Source organism: Pseudophryne corroboree, chromosome 12, assembly GCF_028390025.1.
Source record: "Pseudophryne corroboree isolate aPseCor3 chromosome 12, aPseCor3.hap2, whole genome shotgun sequence".
In the NCBI taxonomy this organism is placed as follows: Eukaryota; Metazoa; Chordata; class Amphibia; order Anura; family Myobatrachidae; genus Pseudophryne; species Pseudophryne corroboree.
The window spans coordinates 13,138,627-13,162,585 of NC_086455.1; the positions used below are offsets into that span (position 1 = coordinate 13,138,627).

General features: G+C 47.1%; 1 protein-coding gene across 1 annotated transcript in view; it reads left to right on the forward strand.

Annotated features, from left to right (window-relative positions):
* Positions 1–13,603, forward strand: part of LOC134980794 (uncharacterized) — a 377,631-nt gene extending 364,028 nt beyond the window's left edge. Inside the window, exons 52-57 of the mRNA XM_063947760.1 lie at positions 192–1,938; positions 3,413–3,499; positions 4,297–4,467; positions 9,689–9,859; positions 11,768–11,932; positions 13,249–13,603. Of these exons, the coding sequence (XP_063803830.1) occupies positions 192–1,938; positions 3,413–3,499; positions 4,297–4,467; positions 9,689–9,859; positions 11,768–11,932; positions 13,249–13,342 (2,435 nt within the window). The 3' untranslated portion in view covers positions 13,343–13,603. The remainder of the gene's footprint in view (positions 1–191; positions 1,939–3,412; positions 3,500–4,296; positions 4,468–9,688; positions 9,860–11,767; positions 11,933–13,248) is intronic.
* Positions 13,604–23,959: the final 10,356 nt, after the last annotated feature.

The following is a 23,959-nucleotide window of genomic DNA, read 5'->3' on the forward strand; positions in this document are numbered from 1 at the left end:
AGCCCAGTGTTCAGTCCCCCCCGTGTACCTGTCCATCCACAGGAACCAACTAGCTTCTTGCACACAGCCTCTCCTTGCATTGCAACCCTGGATTTCAGCCCGGGAACACAAACTAACCCAGATCTGACACCCAATACATAGCACATCATATTTGTAAAACTTTATTTTAATATTTTCTATGTGTTCGGCAGATGTGCAGGAACATCACAAACAACACCTTCTGGAGAGAACTCAGGATCTAGTAGAAAACAGAAAATCAGGATCTACGCAAGAAAATGAAAGTTTCTACATTTTTGAACGTTGTATGGATCTGATAGTTGTCTACCTTGACCCCTTTCACGAGCTGCCTCAACACTGTCTCTTAGAGAGTGCAGAGAAACATGAGGTTTATTTACAAAATGAACGAAATAATAATCTGGAATTTATTTCCCCCGATAGACTGTTCCGCTGGTCACACTGGTATAAATGTGTGCCTCATTCAGTAGTAGTGAGCGGAGCACGGGGTGTAGGGAAGACCACACTGATGCAGAGGTTTGTCTATGACTGGGTGCATGGAAAGCTCTATCAGAGATTTGCCTTTGTCTTCTTTTTCAAATTCCAGGAACTCAACCGGCTGGATGAGGTCAGCTTGGAGGAGATGATCCTTCAGGAATGTCCCCATCTGCAGAACCACCTCCAGGACATCTTACAGGATCCAGAGAAAATGCTCTTTATATTTGATGGCTTAGATGAAAGTGTTCACCAAATGGATTTCAGATTAAATAAATTGTGCAGCGATATAAAGCAGAGAGAAAATCTCGGTGTGATTGTGGATAGTTTGGTGAAGCAGTCTCTTCTCAAGGGATGCTCCATACTAATCACTAGTCGGACAACAAAACTATCATTAGTAGATACAAGTGTTTTCAAGCGAGTAACTGAGATTATGGGATTGATCCCCAGGGAAAGACAGATGTACTGCGAGCAGTTTTTCAGGAACAAGGAATTGTCAGAGAAATGTTTTCATTATATGCGGGATAATGGGACACTATACAACTTCTGTTATATCCCGTCCTTCTGCAAGATGGTGTGTACAGTATTCTCATCATGCTTCAAGGACTGGCCAGCAATCCATGATCAGCCAATGTCTCCATTGCCCAAAACGTTGACACAACTCTTTGTGACCTATGTTGCCAACATACTGTCCAATCAGAGCCAGGAGAAGGAGTGGGCTCGGGAACTGCTGACATCTATTGGGCGTATGGCAGAACATGGTCTAATGAATAACATTGTTGCATTTAATGAACGAGATCTGGAATCATTTAATGTGGACCCATCCTCACAGATCTTTTCAAGCTTTATGAAGAAATCAGATCATCTTCCTAACATGATCTATTCCTTTATACATGCCACTCTTCAGGATTTTTTTGCTGCCTTGGCCCATTATATTAACGAATGTCCTGAGACGTTACAAAAGTCCCTTGAAGAAGCCAAATCATATAATGACGGCCGTGGTGAAATATTCCTTTGTTTCCTCTGGGGTCTCTCAGACAGCTACACTAGGTCCATATTAGAGCCTTATTTGGGAGAACTGTCTTCTCAGACTGTCAGAGAGGTCATCAATTCAGGAGAACTGTCTTCTTACACTGCGGGAGAGGTCATCACCTATCCAGAAATCCCCATTACTGACTTTGACAATTGGGTAGAAGAAAAGAAAAATCTTCCCCGAGTGTTTTTCTATCTCTTTGAGACCCAGAATAAGGATTTGGTTTTAGAATCTCTTGGATCCCACAGAAATATTCACTTTTCAAAAGTCCACCTGACCCCTCTAGATTGCACGGTGCTGTCCTTTATCCTCCAGTCCTGTAGAGAAACAGAGGAACTGCACCTAGATCAGTGTAACCTTCACAGTGAGAACATGGAGAGATTTGCGCCAGCTCTACACACCGTAAATCATTTAAGGTACTTAGTATACTTATTTTGTGTTTTGTTATAATGTATTGTATAGACTGAGATCAGCAACTGCACATGCGTCCAATTTGGTATATGCTCACTGACCTTGGTGCTATGGATTTCCATGAAAATGGGCATTTCTGGGTGGTAGCTGGGTGGGGACCATGGGATTCCATGGAATTGTCTCATCTCAACTCTCAAGGCAGGTTGTGGGCTTGCAGGCCGACTTCCATGCATGATGATAGTGCTCAGAAGTCTGCTTCAGATGGGGTGGGAGCAATCCTAGATACTAATGATGACAGTTACAGATGGAAAAACAGTGGGTGGTATAAGCTTCCATATTAGGTATGCTGGAGTGTAAGGAAACCTAAGATGACCGAAACGTTACGATGACTCTGTTTGGAACAGATACTTGGTTCAGGAGTGACCTATAATAAACAATACCCTCCAGTAGCCTCCGGAAGCTGAGCACTGGTTGTCCTACAGAAAATGAAAGAATGTCTACTGCGGATCTGTGGCACATACGATACATCCTCTGTTTTGGTCTTCACCCTAATCTTCATGCCTAGTTTCTTCTGCATCTGCCAAGCAATGTAAAGCATTTAGCCATGTCAAGGAAGGTCAGTGCACATTTTATCACATTGCAGAAGAAACTATACTGTGCTATAGATTATACAATTTGCCAAAATATCGAGTTACAAGATTCTCCAAAAAGATGGAACTTTCCCTTAGTTATTGTAGCTATGACGGTGTTATGGTACATCTAAAAGGTGTTGGAAATGTCATCCAATCAAAGTTGTTACATTGGAAATGATGTGTGTGCAGGTTTTGATTTTGTAAAATCTAGATGGCCCCAGCACATGCTCAGTAGAGATCTTGGTGGCCATCTTGGGCTAGGGCATGAAGTCTTCCTGGGGAACAGGAAGACTGGAGTGTGCACAGTAGTAGTGCACTCCTCTTCCAGCAGTTTATTCCTTTGAGATTCCTATTTAAACATAAAGTTTAAATGGTTGCATTGTATACTGTTTGTTAATGAAACAATAAAATACTGTAATATGTAATCCTCTGATCTCAATTAGTCTACATATATTATAATTTATTTTCATGTCTATTAACTTGACCATCGAAACACAAACTTTGTTGCAGTTGGACTTAAATTGAATGTACCCAGAGGATGTGTCACTCCGTGTGTATCCAGGATCCGATATGACGGCCTACCAGATCGACATATCGGCTATGTACACATCATCCCAGTGTGTACCCATCTTCAGTAAATCACAAACACGTCACTTTTATACAACTTCACAACGATGACATATTTTAATTCTAAATCTGAGATCCTTGCACTTTAAGTGAACGCAACTCTTGCTGTTTTTTGTAGACAATGTCCTGTATTATCAATCCCCCAAAATATTCCTTCATCTCTCCTCTGTTATGTGTGATAATAACCCACAATGATTCCCATCTCATTTACCCTCTGCAGACTTAATGGCAATAATCTGCGAGATGACGGACTGTGGACCGTATGCACTGCGCTAATCCACCCTGAGTGCAAGATCCAGACTTTGTGGTAAATTGTCTTTTTACACCGGATTATGTTACTTTATTTCTATTAGAAAGCCTTGTATGAATATACTGCATTTAATTGAGTAACATTCACTATAATATTGGCTTGAATGATGTAACACAAAAAATTATAGAAATGTATTATAGAAACTGCTGTAAACCTGTTGCCATAAACTCACATTTAATTAGATCAAGAATAATTATTGAGCCGCACATGCTGCAGGGAGGATGACTGTAATACACCTATAGGGGGCGTTCACGTTGAGACAACCTCTGTATAATATTACACTCACTGCTGTACAGCAAATACTGCAGGGAGCACTGTTACCTGTCGCGGGACACTGCTGGACCCATAATAACATTTGGGAGAGGGCCTGGCAATGCGTTTCCAACCTTCAGGACTGAGGAGACCACATGCTAAGACAGGGCCCATCTGAAATCAGAGTTTGGGCCTCTAGAGGAAGGCAAACCTCTTCTTTCTGTGCCACATAGTGATGGCATCCCCCACCCCCAAGTTGTGAGTTGTGTTAGGAGAGCCACCACCCATTACCTAAAGATGGGTGTCTGATTGCACCTTCGCTATTGATCTGTGATGCGTTCTAAGCAGGTTGAGTCCCCAGACACCAAGAATTACCTAACACAAATATGATGTACCATCTCCATGCATCCGAATACCCATTGCCCAGGAACGCCCATCCTGCCCGACTCGGAATCCCATCCAAAATGGGCCTATTGCCTAAGGCTATTTTGTGAATTTACATTCTGATGTTTGTAAACTGATCTCTTGCTTCTCTTCTGTAGTTTGGGAGGTAATAAACTCACAGACGTGTCCTGCTCACAACTGGGATCAGCAATAAGAAATAACCGGTCGCTGAGGATACTTTACCTAGGGTATAATGCACTGGGAGGCCCTAATTTCAGTGACTTGACGACAGCTCTGTGCAGTCCAACATGTCGGATAGAAGATTTAGGGTGAGTATGACAAAGACAAAAGACGTTTGTAATGGGAAGTGTTGTATACAGTTGTTTTATTAGATCATGTGACACAGAGATAACATTCTAAAAATTAAGTGGGGAATTCAGTTAGCCATGGGACTTATCACTGGCTTTTAGCTCCTGGGTTAAGTGCAAAGAGCTATTCAATTATTTCACAGTAAGACCCATATGCCGAGGTAAACCTGTGGCTAATGCGCGGTAGGCTGAAATTCCTGGTTAAGTGTCCGAAGCTATGCAATTACAGTGCGCAGTAAGTCTAAAACCTGCCCGGAGGGTGCACTTACAGTAACGTGGGTTTCTATTCACAGCCTCCTGAGGTGTGCACAGAAATTCATGTTAAGTGCACCCTCTGGGTTTACCACTGGCAGTAATTGAATAGCTTTTAACTCAGGAGCTAAAAATCCTGCAGTATATCCTAGGGGAATATTTATTAATTATCAGGCTCCAGACCCATTAAATATAATTTCTTGTCACATCTTATTACGGCAATAACAGATTATGGACCGCTTGAATGTACTAAAACACACATGCATGAACAGGGGATACATAATATTTGCAGGTACCCCCAAAAACAGAAGATAGCCTGCAAATATTCATTGATAAATAGGCCCCCTTACATTTTACTTAGGAGTTTGCTAGACCTATAGAAACATACATATTAATCAGTTTATACCTTTAAAATAATGCTTAACTTCTCCTGCATTTACTTGTATTCCCTGTGGAATTTAATTGTTATTTGCATCTTTATAAATTGATTTGAAAGCACGTAAAATGACTATTTATCCCCCCTTTTCTTTAATTGCACTAAAGGGCACATTTGTAAACAATATACAGTGCATCCGGAAAGTATTCACAGCACTTCACTTTTTCCACATTTTTTTATGTTACAGCCTTATTGCAAAATGGAATAAATTAATTTTTTCCCCTCAAAATTCTACACACAATACCCCATAATGACGAAAAAAAAGTTTAGTTTTTTACTGATTTTTGCAAATGTATTAAAAATAAAAAAGTAAGAAATCACATGTACATAAGTATTCACAGCCTTTGCCATATAGCTCAAAATTGAGCTCAAGTGCATCCTGTTTCCACTGATCATCCTTGAGATGTTCCTACAGCTTTATTGGAGTCCACCTGTGATAAATTCAGTTGATTGGACATGATTTGGAAAGGCACACACCTGTCTATATAAGGTCCCACACTCGACTGTCCATGTCTGAGTGCAATCCAAGCATGAAGTCAAAGGAATTGTCTGTTGGCCTCCGAGACAGGATTGTCTCGAGGCACAAATCTGGGGAAGGGTACAGAAAAATATCTGCTGCTTTGAAGGTCCCTATGAGCACAACTATTCCGTAAATGGAAGAAGTTCGGAAACCACCAGAACTTTTCCTAAAGCTAGCTGGCCGTCTAAACTGAGCGATCGGGGGAGAAGGGCCCTAGTCAGGGAGGTGACCAAGAATCTGTCAGAGCTACAGCATTCCTCTGTGGAGAGAGGAGAACCTTCCAGAAGGACAACCATCTCTGCAGCAATCCACCAATCTGGCCTGTATGGTAGAGTGGTCAGACGGAAGCCTCTCCTTAGTAAAAAGCACATTTCAGCACACCAGGAGTTTGCCAAAATGCACCTGAAGGACTCTCAGACCATGAGAAACAAAATTCTCTGGTCTAATGAGACAAAGGGGGTCATTCCGACCTGATCGCTTGCTTGTTCGCAGCGCAGCGATTGATAGGCAGAGGCGGTCGCTGGGCGGAAGGGGGTGGCACGGTGGCGGTTGGCCTCCGTTTTGTGGGCACGGTTCGGCCAATGCAGGCGTGGCCAGACCGTGCGGGGGTTCGGGCCGCAGCGGCTGTGTGACGTCACACACAGCCGCTGCGACCAGGGGCAGCGACGAGCAACTCCCGGTCAGCCGCAGAAGCTGCGCTGGGCGTGAGTTACTCAACAAATACAAAGGCATCGCCGCTGTGCGATGCTTTTGTCCTTGTGTGGGGGGCCGGACAGACATGCGGGGCGGGCTAGCCCTGTGCTGGGCGTCCCCCCGCATGTCTGGGAACATGATCGTAGCTGTGGCGAGCGCAAATGAGCCCCTTGCGGGCACGGTCGCGTGCCACGCTATTTATTCTCCCTCAAGGGGGGTTGTGGACCCCCACGAGGGAGAATACCTGTCGGTATGCCGGGTGTCGGGATTCCGGCGCCAGTATAGTGTGCGCTGGGATCCCGACATTCGGCATACTGAAGACCACCCGCTGCAGGAGCAGAGGGATGGGATTAGGCTGTGGGAGAGGAGGGTTAGGGCTAGGCTGCAGGAGCAGAGGGTTGGGATTAGGCTGTGGGAGGGGAGGGTTAGGTTGCAGGAGCAGAGGGTTGGGATTAGGCTGTGGGAGGGGAGGGTTAGGGCTAGGCTGCAGGAGCAGAGGGTTGGGATTAGGCTGTGGGAGGGGAGGGTTAGGTTGCAGGAGCAGAGGGTTGGGATTAGGCTGTGGGAGAGGAGGGTTAGGGCTAGGCGGCAGGAGCAGAGGGTTGGGATTAGGCTGTGGGAGGGGAGGGTTAGGGCTAGGCTGCAGGAGCAGAGGGTTGGGATTAGGCTGTGGGAGAGGAGGGTTAGGGCTAGGCTGCAGGAGCAGAGGGTTGGGATTAGGCTGTGGGAGGGCAGGGTTGGGGTTAGGCTGCAGGAGCAGAGGGTTGGGATTAGGCTGTGGGAGGGGAGGGTTAGGCTGCAGGAGCAGAGGATTGGGATTAGGCTGTGGGAGGGCAGGGTTGGGGTTAGGCTGCAGGAGCAGAGGGTTGGGATTAGGCTGTGGGAGGGGAGGGTTAGGGCTAGGTTGCAGGAGCAGAGGGTTGGGATTAGGCTGTGGGAGGGGAGGGTTAGGTTGCAGGAGCAGAGGGTTGGGATTAGGCTGTGGGAGAGGAGGGATAGGGCTAGGCTGCAGGATCAGAGGGTTGGGATTAGGCTGTGGGAGAGGAGGGTTAGGGCTAGGCAGCAGGAGCAGAGGGTTGGGATTAGGCTGTGGGAGGGGAGGGTTAGGGCTAGACTGCAGGAGCAGAGGGTTGGGATTAGGCTGTGGGAGGGGAGGGTTAGGGCTAGGCTGCAGGAGCAGAGGGTTGGGATTAGGCTGTGGGAGGGGAGGTTTAGGTTGCAGGAGCAGAGGGTTGGGATTAGGCTGTGGGAGGGGAGGGTTAGGGCTAGGCTGCAGGAGCAGAGGGTTGGGATTAGGCTGTGGGAGGGGAGGGAGAGGGCTAGGTTGCAGGAGCAGAGGGTTGGGATTAGGCTGTGGGAGAGGAGGGTTAGGGCTAGGCTGCAGGAGCAGAGGGTTGGGATTAGGCTGTGGGAGAGGAGGGTTAGGGCTAGGCTACAGGAGCAGAGGGTTGGGATTAGGCTGTGGGAGAGGAGGGATAGGGCTAGGCTGCAGGAGCAGAGGGTTGGGATTAGGCTGTGGGAGAGGAGGGTTAGGGCTAGGCTACAGGAGCAGAGGGTTGGGATTAGGCTGTGGGAGAGGAGGGATAGGGCTAGGCTGCAGGAGCAGAGGGTTGGGATTAGGCTGTGGGAGAGGAGGGTTAGGGCTAGGCTACAGGAGCAGAGGGTTGGGATTAGGCTGTGGGAGGGGAGGGTTAGGGCTAGGTTGCAGGAGCAGAGGGTTGGGATTAGGCTGTGGGAGAGGAGGGATAGGGCTAGGCGGCAGGAGCAGAGGGTTGGGATTAGGCTGTGGGAGGGGAGGGTTAGGGCTAGGCTGCAGGAGCAGAGTGTTGGGATTAGGCTGTGGGAGGGGAGGGTTAGGGCTAGACTGCAGGAGCAGAGGGTTGGGATTAGGCTGTGGGAGAGGAGGGTTAGGGCTAGGCTGCAGGAGAGAGGTCTAGGCATACTCACTGCAGATGACTCCACCAGAACGCAGGACTACAAGACTCCGCTGGAACCCCCAGGGGAGGTAAGTGAAGCCACTGCACCATCGGGACTGTTTTGTCTACATTTCATCACTGTCAACATGATGTCAACACTGACCATATCGACATACATGTTAAGCATGTCAGCATTCTCATGTGACAACAAAATTTACTGAAGACGGCAATGTGACCATTCTGAAACGATGATTCTGGTTTACACTGTAGGTCGCTGTGCTGTATAATGAATATGAGTCTCTTCCCTGTTCTGTGATGGTGAAACGCGTGGCTGATCAGCTGTCTTGCTGGTCTGGATTTGAATGTTTTTAGCCTGAATATTCTCCTTTACTGAAAAAGTACAAAAAACTCAACAGTGCTGCATCTGTGTCTAAAATAGTGTCAGAAACACAATACAACTACTTACTGGTTCTAGACTGGAGACATAGGCGTGCGCAGCACATTTTATTAGGGGGTGCACCGTCAGAGGGGTGTGTCTAGCATTGATGATCTATTGATGGTCAATGCAATATAAAATACCAATCCTAATAAAGCAGGTACATTGTCAGATGTTGTGGTGTGCACCAAACAAACACCCCTGATGGCACTCACTGCAATTACACTGCTCCTCCTCAGCCTAGTCTGGCTCCCCCTCTCTTTCCCCTGCAAGCTGCAGCAGCTTACTTACAAGTCAGTCACTCACTGACACTGACAGTCGCAGACTAGTATTTCCGCTGTTGGGAAAATTAGTGACGTGTCAATGCTGCTGCCGGCAGCTTGCCAGTATTGAATTTGTCTTCCTAAGAGGAACGCTGGCTGCATGCTGATCCACATCAGTGGCTGGCGTTGGCATAGCATAGAAGGAGCGAGGTGGGTGTGACGGGTGGACGTGCGAGCAGCATGACGTAATCACATGACATCATGCTGTTTTTGTACATTGAGGTGGAGCCGGGAGTTTGAAAGCCGGTGGCAGTGGCAACCTTGATTAACCTAGGCGTCCGGTCAGTAAGGCAGTCCTGACAGGGTGCAGTGCAGAGGGGACAGTAATCAGCCTGCTCGGCGATCGCAGCATCAGGCATGTGAGATCGGGGTGCCGGACATTAGGGGGTGCCTGTGCGCACCAGGAACCCCCCCTGCGCACACCTATGACTGGAGATGGTCATATTAACACAATATGCAATTTATCTATACTCTATTTATTTACAGTTTATCTCAATAAATGATGCTCTGAAAGGTGGTGTTAGCGAAAGGCCTCAGTACGGAGAAATAACTGATTTTATGTGTGATTCGGTTCTCTTTACACCGTGTTCTGTGTTCCTTCTCCAGCCTGACGTATTGTCACCTGACGGACAGTTCCTGCTCCCCGCTGGCATCTGCAGTAACTAATAACCAGTCTCTGCGGGTTCTATGTCTGACTTGTAATGACTTGACTGGTCCTCACTTTGGTGATTTAATGACAGCTCTGTCCAGTCCTCTCTGCTGCATAGAGGAATTACAGTGAGTATAACCACGTTGTGCAGTTTTCATAGGGTGTTATAGGGCGACAAGTGCTACAAACGCCATCCTATTGCTTTGGCCTTGGTTATACATTTCTGCAGTAACTGCGCCGCGTGACTTTTAAAAAAAATGTTTTTAGTTGCGCAAGTCGCATTTTAAAGAAAGGACACAGAAAAGAAAAAATGAGCAATTATGGAACTTTCCTAATTAATATTCCATATGATGAAATTATAATATATGAGCATAATGGTCCCGTGTCGGACTGCGGCAGGAAGGGTCCACCAATGGTAGGATGCTATGCATAAGGGGTGTGGCCAGTTACCTCAGAGGGGGTGTGGTCAGCCACAACAGAGGCTTAGATGGCCATTGGAGACAATGTAACTGACCCTGTAATAGAGACATAATGTATAATGAGTGCAGTGCCTGGAACATGTGATTATAGGAAGGTAACAGGACCCTCTAGGGATTTTCCCTGTACCCCTGTGGGCCAGTCATGGTTTCTTTACATGTTGTATATATATGCCTTCCTTGGGTTGTGGCAGATACAGGCAACGAGAGCTATAACTACATATTTTGGTGCCCTGGGCCATAAAAAGCATTGGCGCCCCCTGCCCATATTTATCAAACATGCACATAAGGCGGGCCCTGGTACCCAGTGAAGGCACTTGCTATGATGCCCCTTCCCACGTGATATAATATATATATATATATATATATATATATGTCGTATGATCTGCCACTCAGTCTAAGTGTATACCATGGGTCTTCAACCTGCGGCTCTCCAGCTGCTGTGGAACTACACATCCCAGCATGCCCTGCCTCAGTTTTAGCATACCTTAATAGCAAAACTGTGGCAGGGCATGCTGGGATGTGTAGTTTCACAGCAGGTGGAGGGCCGCAGGTTGAAGACCCATGGTGTATACCTTGATCCGGTGCCCCTACGTAATCAATTCACATTTTCTCATGAAGTGCGGCACTCAGACTCCAATAACGACACATACACTGCAACGCCGCATCAACGTTTCAATTGTTTAAGATTTTCTTCAGGATAACAGAAATGCGCAGTGCTTTCCTTATAAACCCCAAACAGTAGCCATGTCCCTTCATCCCGGAACTCGAGAAAGGACCCGGCGCATGTGAGTGACGTCGACCCATATCAGCGAGCCGCACGTCAGACAAAATCACCATGACAACCCAGTAACAACCCCCGTGCACTGAAATACATAAACAGGCACAATGGTTACAAACTGGCAGTCTGTGAATAACCAAGCAATACGCTGTACATATTGATTACACTCTAGCAGTATGCTGCACACATTACACCACCAGGGGAAATATTCATACAGAGAAATCTGTAAACAGAACTCAAAACCAGATGTGATCAATATACAGTATAAGCGCAGGGACGGACTGGCCCACAGGGGTACCAGGGAAACCACCAGTGGGCCCCACTGCCTGAGGCCCACTCCTTCCTCTAGGGATCAGGTTCCAGACTGTGCACTTGTATTATACATGGTAGATATGTTGCATTACACTGCACTGAACTATTGTGTATTTCAAGCCTCTGTGGAGTCTGGCCACACCCCCTTTGTAGGCTGGCCACACCCCTAAGTATGGGCCCCTATCATTGCATTCCCCCAGTGGGCCCTTCATGCCCCAGTCTGACACTGTATAAGCGTACCTGGGGGTCAGATAAAATACACAAAGTGCAAAGTAACACGTGGAATATAATTCTATATGCTGCTGATGTATTTGTCACAGCGAAAACATATAGTATATACTCCCATGAATTATCAATAACACTGCACCCACTATAAATATGCCAGTGATCTGGGCTACGTATTCTGTGTGCCTGTAATAATACATTGGAAAGGCGAATCATCTGTGCGTTCCCGTATTCCCTGACAGGCTCCAGTACTGCTCGCTGACAGATGAACATTTGCCGCTACTGGTGTCTCTGAGTAATAACACAAAGCTCAATGAACTGAAGCTGAGCAATAATCACTTTACAGACTCCGGAGCCGGGTACATCGAGGAACTGATACTGAAGTCGCCCAGTCTGAAAACATTCTGGTACGTGCCACAGAGACCGGTCAGTGATGCTGTGACTTACACAGGGGTGGGCCAGCCCTAGGCCTGAGTCTTACCCAGTTATATTGTGTCCTACCCCTAATGCCCTGAGTCTCTATGCAATGTGCACTTTCTCCCCCCAGCTATTAAATAATCGTGTTCTAGATCACATCAGAACAACAACGGAGGTTGTGGGAGGTACTGTGGGCGGGATGCATCAAGCGTCACATTTTGCCTACGATACTGCACATTCCACCACTCATCACAAGCATAACGATATTTACTAACGCCGTATACCTGAATAAAATCACAAAGCTCCCGGTAAGATCGGTCCTTTACGATGATAGGATGTCTGTGTTTATGACCCAGGAATCCTATGTGTTTTCTCACGCACACAAGACAGGGGACACTTGGAGGGATCTGATTGGCTCCCCTCAGTGCACATCAGGATAAGAAGCTCGTAGGCATCTACTAGGTAACGACATCTGTAGGTGGAACGCGTCCATCCCCCGGAATGTATTGCATTTTAGTAATGCAAATATAGGGGGTAATTCCAAGTTGATCGCAGCAGGATTTTTGATAGCAACTGGGCAAAACCATGTGCACTGCAGGGGAGGCAGATATAACATGTGCAGAGAGAGTTAGATTTGGGTGGGTTATTTTATTTCTGTGCAGGGTAAATACTGGCTGCTTTATTTTTACACTGCAAATTAGATTGCAGATTGAACACACCCCACCCAAATCTAAAGTGCCCTACACACTTAAAGATTATCTGTCCAATCTTTCTGGTTGGAACAAAAATCTGGTAATGTACGGGAGCAAATGGCAATTGACCATTTGCTCTCAAACACTGGACAACAGACAAAAATTAACTTTCAAACAAATTGGTTAAGTTTGTTTTGTTACAACAATTAATCTTAACAACCATTTCTGTCCATATTCTGGATTTTGGTAGCAAATGGTTGATTGTCATTTTCTCCCAGACATTGCCAGATTTTCTTTCCAATCAGACAGATTGGACAGATAATCTTTAAGTGTGTAGGGCCCTTTACTCTCTCTGCATATGTTATATCTGCCTCCCCTGCAGTGCACATGGTTTTGCCCAGTTGCTATCAAAAATCCTGCTGCGATCAACTTGGAATTACCCCCATAAGACGAACATTTTGAGCGGAACAGATGCTCGGTGCAGCAGAGTCTCCTGGTCCCTGGTGCACCAAGTGGGGAGCTGTACGGTGTGACTTAAGCTGCAGTTAGAAAGGACACTTCTGTACATTGCAATTAAAACTCATTGATATTTTTTAACATTATTTTTATTCTAGGCTCTGTTTCAATCACATGTTGTCCAGAGATGTTAGACAGAAGTTATTAAACCTGAAAGATCACAAGCCAGGCCTGAACATTTACATTGACTAAACAAATAAGAAAAATGATGGACAAATTGCGCAGAGTGGACGGCACATCCAGGTCACCGGTTTTGTGGCGGATGACGCTTTCTCCGGACTATCCAGATTATTTTACAGACAGAAGAATAGACTATAAACTTGAAAAAAGATTGTTCTAAGTGTATTTAACAGTACGTCTTCCCAACCCATGGAATCATAAGAATGGCGCGACTGACACCATGGCGTGTTGCAAGTTATATGTGTTGAAAATGCAATAAATTCCTCTAACTGATGTGGGGAGTTTTTATGATTTTCTCAGACGCTCCAGCGAGCTAGAAGTCTCTGACAGCATCACCTAGTCATGAAACACCAGGATGACCCTGATTTGAAGCACAGAGTATTTTGAGTTGGAAACATGAGTACAGGCTGAAGATGTAGCAGAGTTTCTGTACACACCAGCGGATGCCTTACACTAACGAACACCTCGGTTACTTAGCCAGTGGATTGGTTTTATTTACGATAAAGCAGGTACAGCCGTACTCACTGTTATATGCAGAGCTTGAGAAGGAGCAGAGTGCCATACAGCCGGTGAGTGAAGGTAGGCTGGGTAGTGGTGTAGGAACACTGGAATCTTTGTGGATTGCAGGTAATTGCAGGTCTCTATGGAGATACATCTTCCACTGTGATGCTCTAACACAGTCTCTCATTGTTTCAAGGTTCCCGCACATTCTTAGTAGTGACCTTGGTGGCCATCTTGGGATAGGCTATGAAGCCTCCCTGGAGGAAAGGAAGACTGGAAACTGCTCTTTTAACAGTCTCCAAGTATGGTGATGTTCTAATCCCACCCACTTTGGAGTTAGTTCCTCCTAAAGTTGATTTGGTGCCACCCACATGAGCCCAGTTCCTAAAAAAAATTCCCACTTTTATTTCCCAATCTGCCCCTGGTTATCCCTAGCTAATATCTTCTGTATACACTGTTCACGGCTCCTCTCATCCTTCCTCCAGTAACAGGGACGGGTGATAGGGCGACCCCCTGCTGTCTTCTCACAGAACGGTGTGCTGAAAGAAATTGAGATTTATCTATTAAATTAGTTTAGACATTCTAATTTCTAAATAGTTTTCAGTTCTAATTAATTGAAATAATTTCCTTTTTAGGTGTTAATACATTTGTTTTATTTTAATTAAAAATGTGTTGGATAAGTCTTAAAAAGATGTTCTCGACTCAATTCAGTCATATAAAAAATAGTTGAGTGGCTGCCATAGCTCCGTCGCTGAGGCCAGGAAATCTCTGTCACAAGACAGAGACCCACACCTTGACACTCTCACAAAACGGAGGCAGCCATTTTGTAGAATGGATGCCATCGGCGCCCCCTCCCTATCCCCAAGAGGCTACAGACTGTCAATCAGCTGATGTCTGCAGCCTCACTGCGGCCGAGGTTTCCGATAATCGGAAAATTGCACCCAAGTCGCTTCTACTATGTACCTGAATCAGGTCAAATATGCGGCTTTTAGTGCTTTTGATTCCATATTCCAGCTGGAAGCAAAGTCGTAGCATGGTGCCACGGGCGTCAGTGGAGAGGGGGGGGGGGGGGCATGGTGATAAGTGGGCAGATCTGCGCCTGCGTACAAATAATGTGGCCTCCTCCGCATACAGCTCATCTATAGGAGGAGATATATGCTTAATTACAGATATATTGCAATAATCTCCCCCTGCATTAGGCTGCATATCCGCCAGTATGCAGGAATAGCTTCTTGCCGGGACAGGTCTTTTCTGAAATGGAGGTGTTCGGGTGTAAGTGTAATTAATGTGTAATTGACCCGCGCAAGCTGCAAGTTATGGAGAGGGATCTTTCAGATCCCTCTTTGTGGATTTTTATTAAAAGAAGCTCGTAGGCTAATGATGGAATTATCTAGAGGGCAATTGCTCCAGAAATCTACGTGGACTGCTGTTCTGCAGGAGAAGCAGCAGATATTCTACTACAGCCCCTATTCATATACATATGAAGACATATGGACAGTGTAGCTGGAACGTCAAATATAGGGCCTAATTCAGACCTGATCGCAGCAGCAAATTTGTTCTCTAATGGGCAAATCCATGGCCCTCATTCCGAGTTGTTCGCTCTGTAATTTTCTTCGCATCGCAGCGATTTTCCGCTATTTGCGCATGCGCAATGTTCGCACTGCGACTGCGCCAAGTAAATTTGCTAAGAAGTTTGGTATTTTACTCACGGCATTACGAGGTTTTTTCTTCGTTCTGGTGATCGTTGTGTGATTGACAGGAAGTGGGTGTTTCTGGGCGGAAACTGGCCATTTTATAGGTGTGTGTGAAAAAACGCTACCGTTTCTGGGAAAAACGCGGGAGTGTCTGAAGAAACGGGGGAGTGTCTGGGCGAACGCAGGGAGTGTTTGTGACGTCAAACCAGGAACGAAACTGACTGAACTGATTGCAGTGGCAGATTAAGTCTCGAGCTGCTCAGAAACTGCTTAGAAATTTCTATTCGCAATTTTGAGAATCTTTCATTCGCAATTTTGCTAAGCTAAGATTCACTCCCAGTAGGCGGCGGCTTAGCGTGTGCAATGCTGCTAAAAGCAGCTTGCGAGCGAACAACTCGGAATGAGGGCCCATGTGCACTGCAGGGGAGGCAGATATAACATGTGCAGAGAGAGTTAGATTTGGGTGGGTTATATTGTTTCTGTGCAGGGTAAATACTGGCTGCTTTATTTTTACACTGCAAGTTAGATTTCAGTTTGAACACACCCCACCCAAATCTATCTCTCTCTGCACATGTCATACCTCCCAACTTGTGGCTGTAAGAAAGCGGGACTCTTCGCCGCGCGCCGACCCGGAAAAGGGGCGTGGCCTCACCTGTGATGGGTATGGCCTCGATCGAGTGGGCGTGGCCTTGCCAAACGGCCTGTTTTTTCTGCCTTTTTCGGGGCGTGCCCAGCGCTCCCCTAGCAGCTGGGCAGCCCCCGCTCACCTCCTAGCTCTGAATACATGCCGTGCGGGTTTTGCCCATTAGCGAACAAATTTGCTGCTGCGATCAGATCTGAATTAGGCCCAATTAAGATTCTTTATAGAAATTGTTTATTTTTCTGTTGAGGTTTTTTTTTTTTAGGAATTGATGCCGTACCGGTAATACCCAACAAGTGGCAGCAGTTCACCAATCAGTAAAACCAGTCAGCATCCGACTGGAGTGTGGAAATGTCGCCATCTATATTAAATGACTGGGGAGCACCACACATGGAATCTAATCTGTGCTGTCTGGGTATAATATACAGTAGGGGCACCTAATGTGGCTCCAGGTGCAGTGTGAACGGACATTCCGGAAAACACGGCACACAAGGACCTTGAAATAATGTATAGGGACAATGGGCCTGATATACAGGTACACACAGTCGCCGCTGTGCCTGCTTCTTTATGCAGCTGGATAATATGCATTGCAGATGCTACTAATGTCAGCCATCTTCTCGTGTACTAGCGTGCGCCGGACTGTGCAAACCCTGAGACACCCACTTTCAGTGCCCGTGCATGCTGCAACGCCACTGGTGGTCCTAGATAATCCACCATCGTGTGCACCACCGGCACCCTATGCCCGGTGCAGTGTCTCCATCTGACCGTGGCTTCCTATGGCTGCGTCTGCGCTTCTGAGAGTGCAGCTGCTGTCGCTGGCACTCCCGTGGCACTCCCAGAACACGCGCATGCGATGGATTTTTATGCGGTCATACAGGCCACCACCCGGAACCACCCGTGGTATTGCCTTGCTATTCTTGATACCAGCGGCTCCGTACGCAACAGGTTCATTTGTGCGTACACTCAGGGTAACGCATGCACTGTAGGGTTTTCAAAAAAATGTTTGCAACTATGTGAACATCGTCTTTGCGCGTACTTAGCGTCCTCCTTTGCACCAACATGGCGAATAGCGTCCGGCCAGTGCATGGGAGATGGAAACTGCCTATGAGTACGCTGCACTCATCTATTTCAGGAGATACATCCGCTTCTTATGTAGAAAGTCTTTATTCCAACATTTACTCCACTTTTTGCTCAGAGGGTAACAGAAACCCCCGGGGGCTGAACGCAGATCTGTTTGTGTATTTGCTCTGCGCAGGTTCTGGAACCAGGCGTACGCATCAATGGGCAATGCAGCATTATACGTAATTCAGTGGCATTGCTACTGTACATGTGACCATAGGAGTGTTACCAGCTGTAACGGGTCGCTGCCACGCAGCTCAGTAACGGGGCGTCCCTAGACTTACAACTGACGCAGAGCTGTGTGAAAGCATACATGCACCTGATATCAGGCCTAGCTACTGTACCCAGCACAGGGCTGGTGCATGTGCACCACCATGACGATGGCATCAAACCAAGCATACAGATATGGTTTACCTCACGGAGACCCGTACAACTCAGCATATGGGCAAATAACTGCATCGAGTTCTATGCATGCTATAATTATGTCCGACTTGCATCCAGTTCTGTATGGACCCCATAGTGTGTATTACACTCAGAAATGCTGTAGATCTGTGGGGTGAGGGCCTCATTTATCTCACCCACATCATGATCAGAGCTCTGACACATCACACGCCGCTACAAAGCCCTTCCCTTCTGTGTGTACAAATATGCAGCGACATTCCCATAGCTCGGCCATAAGACGGACCATCTCTGCACAACCGATAAGCCACCTCCCTGTCACCACCCAGAGACATTGCTGAGAACGTGCGTCTCCCGTGCGCTTCAGTTGCAACTCCGACTTGCGCGCTACCTGGATGCATACGCAGTGCCGCCTAGACGTATGCACAGAAGGAAAAACTGCTCCACTCCGTCTGGTATCAGCAGTGCATACAAATCGGAATTCGGCCCATAGTTGCCCGTCGTAACCAATCAGCATGTAACTGTCATTTCAAAGACTGTGCTAGATAAATGACAGACCCTGATTGGTGGCTTTAGGCAACTCCTCCTTTATCGCTCTCCAAGGCTCAATACATCTCCACCTTTGTGTCTATTTGACGTGGTCATTATCTAGAGTAGTGGTTCCCAAACTCGCTCCTCCAGGACCCCTAACGATTCACGTTTTCCAGGTCACCCAACAAGTGCACGGTGGCCTGGAAAACATGAACCATTAGCAGAGCATGTCATTGCAGGATAGCCCCCCCAGGATGTGCTCTAAGGAACTGACTTATGGTCTATTTCAGGAGTTAGGGCGCTAATTACAGATACAGACATTCATCTAATGCCCTCCTTGTACCCGGCACCCACCACCGTGGGAACTGAGCCAAGCTCTGAAGGCACTGACATTAGGTCAAGGTTCCTACAGGACTGAGCAGGAGCAGCATTGCAAATATTGGCCTAGATGATGTTCTGTACCCATGAGTACAGGACAGTAAGGGTTAAGCAATTACTAGCTCTGGACTGAAAATGCTGTCGCTCATTGAAGTCAATGTAGCAGTTCCCACCATTCACTTCAATGGGGGAAGCAGTGGTTGACAGTCTGGCCGCACACAGCCAATCAGTGGGCTGCTCCTACAGAAGTAGCCGCTGATTGGCTGCCGGATCTTCTAGTGACAGCAGTCACGTGGAGGCCGGCAAAGCTCCTCAGTCCATTGGTTCGGGTTTATCAGTTTATTATTTTTTAACCCCTTGGATGCCTACATCCTATTCCTGGTGTTGCTCACGTCCACTTGTCAATATAATCCAATGGGAATTTTTTCTGGTTTTGTAATTCAGCAGGAGATAATGACTTCCCATAAAAACCAACCCCCAACACCCCGAGAGTCCCTTCAGCCCCTCCCCTCAGACAATAGTGAGGTCAGCTCAGGTCACTCTACTGAGTGTCCGGTCCCTGCTGCGGACACTTGTATCAGAGGGTATACAGATGGATCCCTGCTCATCTATCCCTTTAATAGGATTAAGTGAGTCAGGGCAATCGGACTTAATCCCCTGATGTATTGTTCTCTCTGTATTGTATTGCAGCTGAGAACAAGAGATGAAAGACTTATGCTAATATACCTTGGTGCACCTAGGTGCAGCAGAGAAGGCTAGATGAACGAGGCTCCACCTGTATTATTACTTTCCCCCTGTTGGATTTTAAAACAAAGTAATTTCCAATTAAATGATGATGAAGGAAGAATGAGGGTTTGTTTTCTTTAGGGTTTTTTTTTTCCTATTGTGGAACTACAGGTCCCAGCAGGCACTGGCAGCCAGAATACTGGTAATTGTGTTTCCACAAACACCGGCATGCCCCCTTCCAGTCAGTCCTATGTTGCTGCGTGCTCCTGGCAGTATTGGGTGACTTGCTATATCTCAGAGACCTCTCTTGGGTGAAAGGAGTTTTTCGTGTGTAACTTCCTAAAAACACAGTGTTGTGTAACCACAAACGCAGTTACCACAGACAACTTTATATAATGCTCTATTGTCTAACTGGCAGCCCGGGCGACTCCGCAGAGTCTCAGAGAAGGACACTCAGAGCTGTATTTCCGGGGGGTCTCCCAGAGCACCAGAAAGAATCAATGCACATACAGTAAGTCACTGACTTGCAGGTCTGAGGGCTGTATTTACAAAGCGCTTATCGGTGGGTTGCAGTGTCAAATTGAAACTAGCACTCACATCCAGTGTAAAGCCGCTGGTGCCCTATGTATAAACTCCTTCTAACCTCATTCAATATTATGTAAGCAGCTTTTAAGGTGCAAAGTGCGGACTGTGAATTATACAGTAACAGAGCCCACCACACCGCAACAAGAAAGATGTGCACCAACACAGAACACAGAAAACAAGGGGATGTAGATATGTGACCGGCAGACAGGAGACCGCCGGTCACATGGCGACACCTACCTCCTGCATACCACTAATCCCGGCAGTCGACTAGCAGCACCCCCCTGCCCCCTCCCGCCGGCATTCAACAGGCCCGCGGGATCCCAACGTCGGGATGCTGATAGCCAGGAGCTCCTGGCTGTCGGTAATCCATACCCAACCCAAACAAATAGAACCGCAGTAATTAGGGATGAGACTATATGGGGGGAATTCAATTAATAGTGCTATTTTTCTGTGTGGGGATTTGTGCCCAGTGGTCTTTATTGGGCAATTTAGTTAGCAACCCCTCCCCCCCACCCCAGTTTTTTTTCAAGCAAAAAAATCCAGAAAAAACAGGAATCCGGAAACGTATCCTGGATTCCTGTGTTTTCGCGATCGTGGCCCTCATCAGGGATTTTGTTTGCTTGCCTCCAGGCAGATGGAAGAAATTCCCGGTAATGATGGCTATCTGTGTTTATTGAATTACTTCCAGGGATCAATTATCCGCAATAATTTACCACAGCAAAATAAATATCCACTTTAGAAGTATATTTACTAAAGTGCAGGTTTTTAGAAGTGAAGATGTTGTCCATAGCAACCAATCGGATTCTACTTATTCACCTAGCTAGAATCTGGTTGCTATGGGCAACATCTGCACTTTAACAAATATACCCCTTACAGTGAAATACGACCCAATAACAGATGCTCAGGGAACACAGTCCTCAGGTGCAGGGAACGTTCCCTGGCTGGGTACTTTCCAAGTCAGTAAGAAATTCAGCCAGGTGTGGAATGTCTCTTACTGGAAATATATGAGAAGAAAAGGTTCCTTATTTCCAGAGACTGACCAGGGCAGTAGAGGGCCTGGCCGGGCCCAGGTACTTTTCAGGGGGTGTGGCCATGCGTTACCATGGGAGGCGTGGCCGTGCTCACTTAGAAAACAAAAAACAGAAAAAATAGTAATTTAAGGCTCATATTTATCAAGCCTTGGAGAGTAATAAATTACACAGTGATAACGCGCCAGCCAAACAGCTCCTAACTGTCATGTTACTAGCTGTGTTTGAAAAATGACAATTAGGAGCTGATTGGTTGGTACTTTATCACCGCGCTATTTATCACTCTGCAAGGCTTGATAAATCTGGGCCTTAGGGGGTCATTCCCTTCTGATCGCTAGGAAGCGATTTTTGCAGCCCTGCGATCAGATAGTCGCCGCCCATAGGGGGAGTGTATATTAGCTGTGCAGGTGTGCGATCGCATGTGTAGCCGAGCTGTACAAACTGATCTTGTGCAGTCTCTGCGCAGCCCAGGACTTACTCAGACGCTGCGATCACGTCAGCCTGTCCGGGACCGGAATTGATGTCAGACACCCTCCCTTCCAATGCTTGGACACGCCTGCGTTTTTCCAGTCACTCCCAGTAAACGGTCATTTGCCACCCACATACGGCCTCTTCCTGTCAATCATCTTGCGAACTCTCGTGAGAATAGATCCTTCACACAATCCCGTCGCTGACCGGCGATCCCCGTTGCACCCGTCCATCACGACTGCGCATTGAGGTGCAGACATATGCACAGTACGAATCTGATCGCCCGCTGTGCGAAAACGCAGCCTAGCAATCAGATCTGAATGACCCCCATAGTGCCTGTGAATTATCACCATTTTACACTATATCGTTTTTTCCCTCTCTATACGGAATATTGATTCCATGGAAGAATATTTGTGCAGAAGTATACCCCGGCCCTGGGTGTGGATCAGACCCCGGCCCTGGGTGTGGATCAGACCCCGGCCCTGGGTGTGGATCAGACCCCGTCCCTGGGTGTGGATCAGACCCCGGCCCTGGGTGTGGATCGTGTGAGCCCAACTGGTTTTCCTGCATGCAAATGCACCAATAATTAGGGTGACTGGGGCCCTTTCCGCTCCATGGGGTCAATGTTACAGATGGCTGATTTTGCTTTTGGAAATAATTGCTGCTGTACTGTGAAGCATTGGACATGCTCTCCGGTAACTCGCTGATACCTGCGCGTCGCTGCCTGTTCCATTTACCCCCGGGGCTGGAGCGGTTCCTGTTTATAATTATTACATTTCTTTTTCTTGGCGTGACTGCACTACAATGTTAGTCTATATACAGTATAGGATTTGTGATATGTGTATTTATGGGCTGGGGTGGTCTTCAGTATGCCGCCGGCCGGAATCCCGGCGACCAGCATACCTGCACCGGGATCCCGACCGCCGGCATGCCGACACATATTCTCCCTCTGGGAGGTCCACGACCCCCCTGGAGGGAGAATAAATAGCGTGGCGCCACCGTGCCCGCATGGTGGGCTCATTAGCAAGGGCAGCTGGGCTCATTAGTGCTCGCGGTCGGGATCCCTATGGTTTGGTATGATCTGCCGGTGGTAAGTATACCGACCACTGCATCCCGATGATGAGAATCCCGACAGGGGAAAGGAACCCTCCCTCTCTGTTGCCTAAACCTAACCAGCCCCCCTGCAGCTTTACCCTTCACCCTAACCCTCCCCGCTGGTGCCTAAACCTAACTACCTCCCTGCAGCTTTACCCTTAATCCTAACCCTCCCTGCTGGTGCCTAAGCCTAACTCTCTTGGAGGGTTGCCTAAACCTAACCCCCTCGGGGCGCTGCCTAACCTTAACCCTTCCCCTGAAACCTTCACCTAACCTGTCCCAACCTCCTACCCCTGGCGTGGCCGCGGCGGTGTTTGATCATTTGGGATCCTGGCTGTCGGGATTCTGCCACTGGGCTGGAGACCCTATTTGGGATGCCGGTGTCGGCATTCCAAATAGTGTTGAGATTTCAGCGTCGATATTCCAACTGCCGGGATCCCGATTTATTAGCCAGTGTCTATTACATGTGAGCATCATTCGGTTTTTGTAGAGGGTTATGTGCTACCTGTAGAGGGTTATTATGTGCTACCTGTAGAGGGTTATTATGTGCTACCTGTAGAGGGTTATTATGTGGTACCTGTAGAGGGTTATGTGCTACCTGTAGAGGGTTATTATGTGCTACCTGTGGAGGGTTGTTATGTGCTACCTGTAGAGGGTTGTTATGTGCTACCTGTAGAGGGTTATTATGTGCTACCTGTGGAGGGTTGTTATGTGCTACCTGTAGAGGGTTGTTATGTGCTACCTGTAGAGGGTTATTATGTGCTACCTGTGGAAGGTTGTTATGTGCTACCTGTACAGGGTTGTTATGTGCTACCTGTAGAGGGTTGTTATGTGCTACCTGTAGAGGTTTGTTATGTGCTACCTGTAGAGGTTTGTTATGTACTACCTGTGAGGGTTGTTATGTGCTACCTTTAGAGTGTTGTTATGTGCTACCTGTAGAGGGTTGTTATGTGCTACCTGTAGAGGTTTGTTATGTGCTACCTGTAGAGGTTTGTTATGTACTACCTGTGAGGGTTGTTATGTGCTACCTTTAGAGTGTTGTTATGTGCTACCTGTGGAGAGTTGTTATGTGCTACCTGTAGAGGGTTGCTATGTGCTATCTGTAGAGGGTTATTATGTGCTACCTGTAGAGGGTTATTGTGTGCTACCTGTAGAGGGTTGTTATGTGCTACCTGTGGAGGGTTATTATGTGCTACCTGTAGAGGGTTATTATGTGCTACCTGTGGAGAGTTGTTATGTGCTACCTGTAGAGGGTTGCTATATGCTACCTGTAGAGGGTTATTGTGTGCTACCTGTAGAGGGTTGTTATGTGCTACCTGTGGAGGGTTATTATGTGCTACCTGTAGAGGGTTGCTATGTGCTACCTGTAGAGGGTTATTGTGTGCTACCTGTAGAGGGTTGTTATGTGCTACCTGTGGAGGGTTATTATGTGCTACCTGTAGAGGGTTATTATGTGCTACCTGTA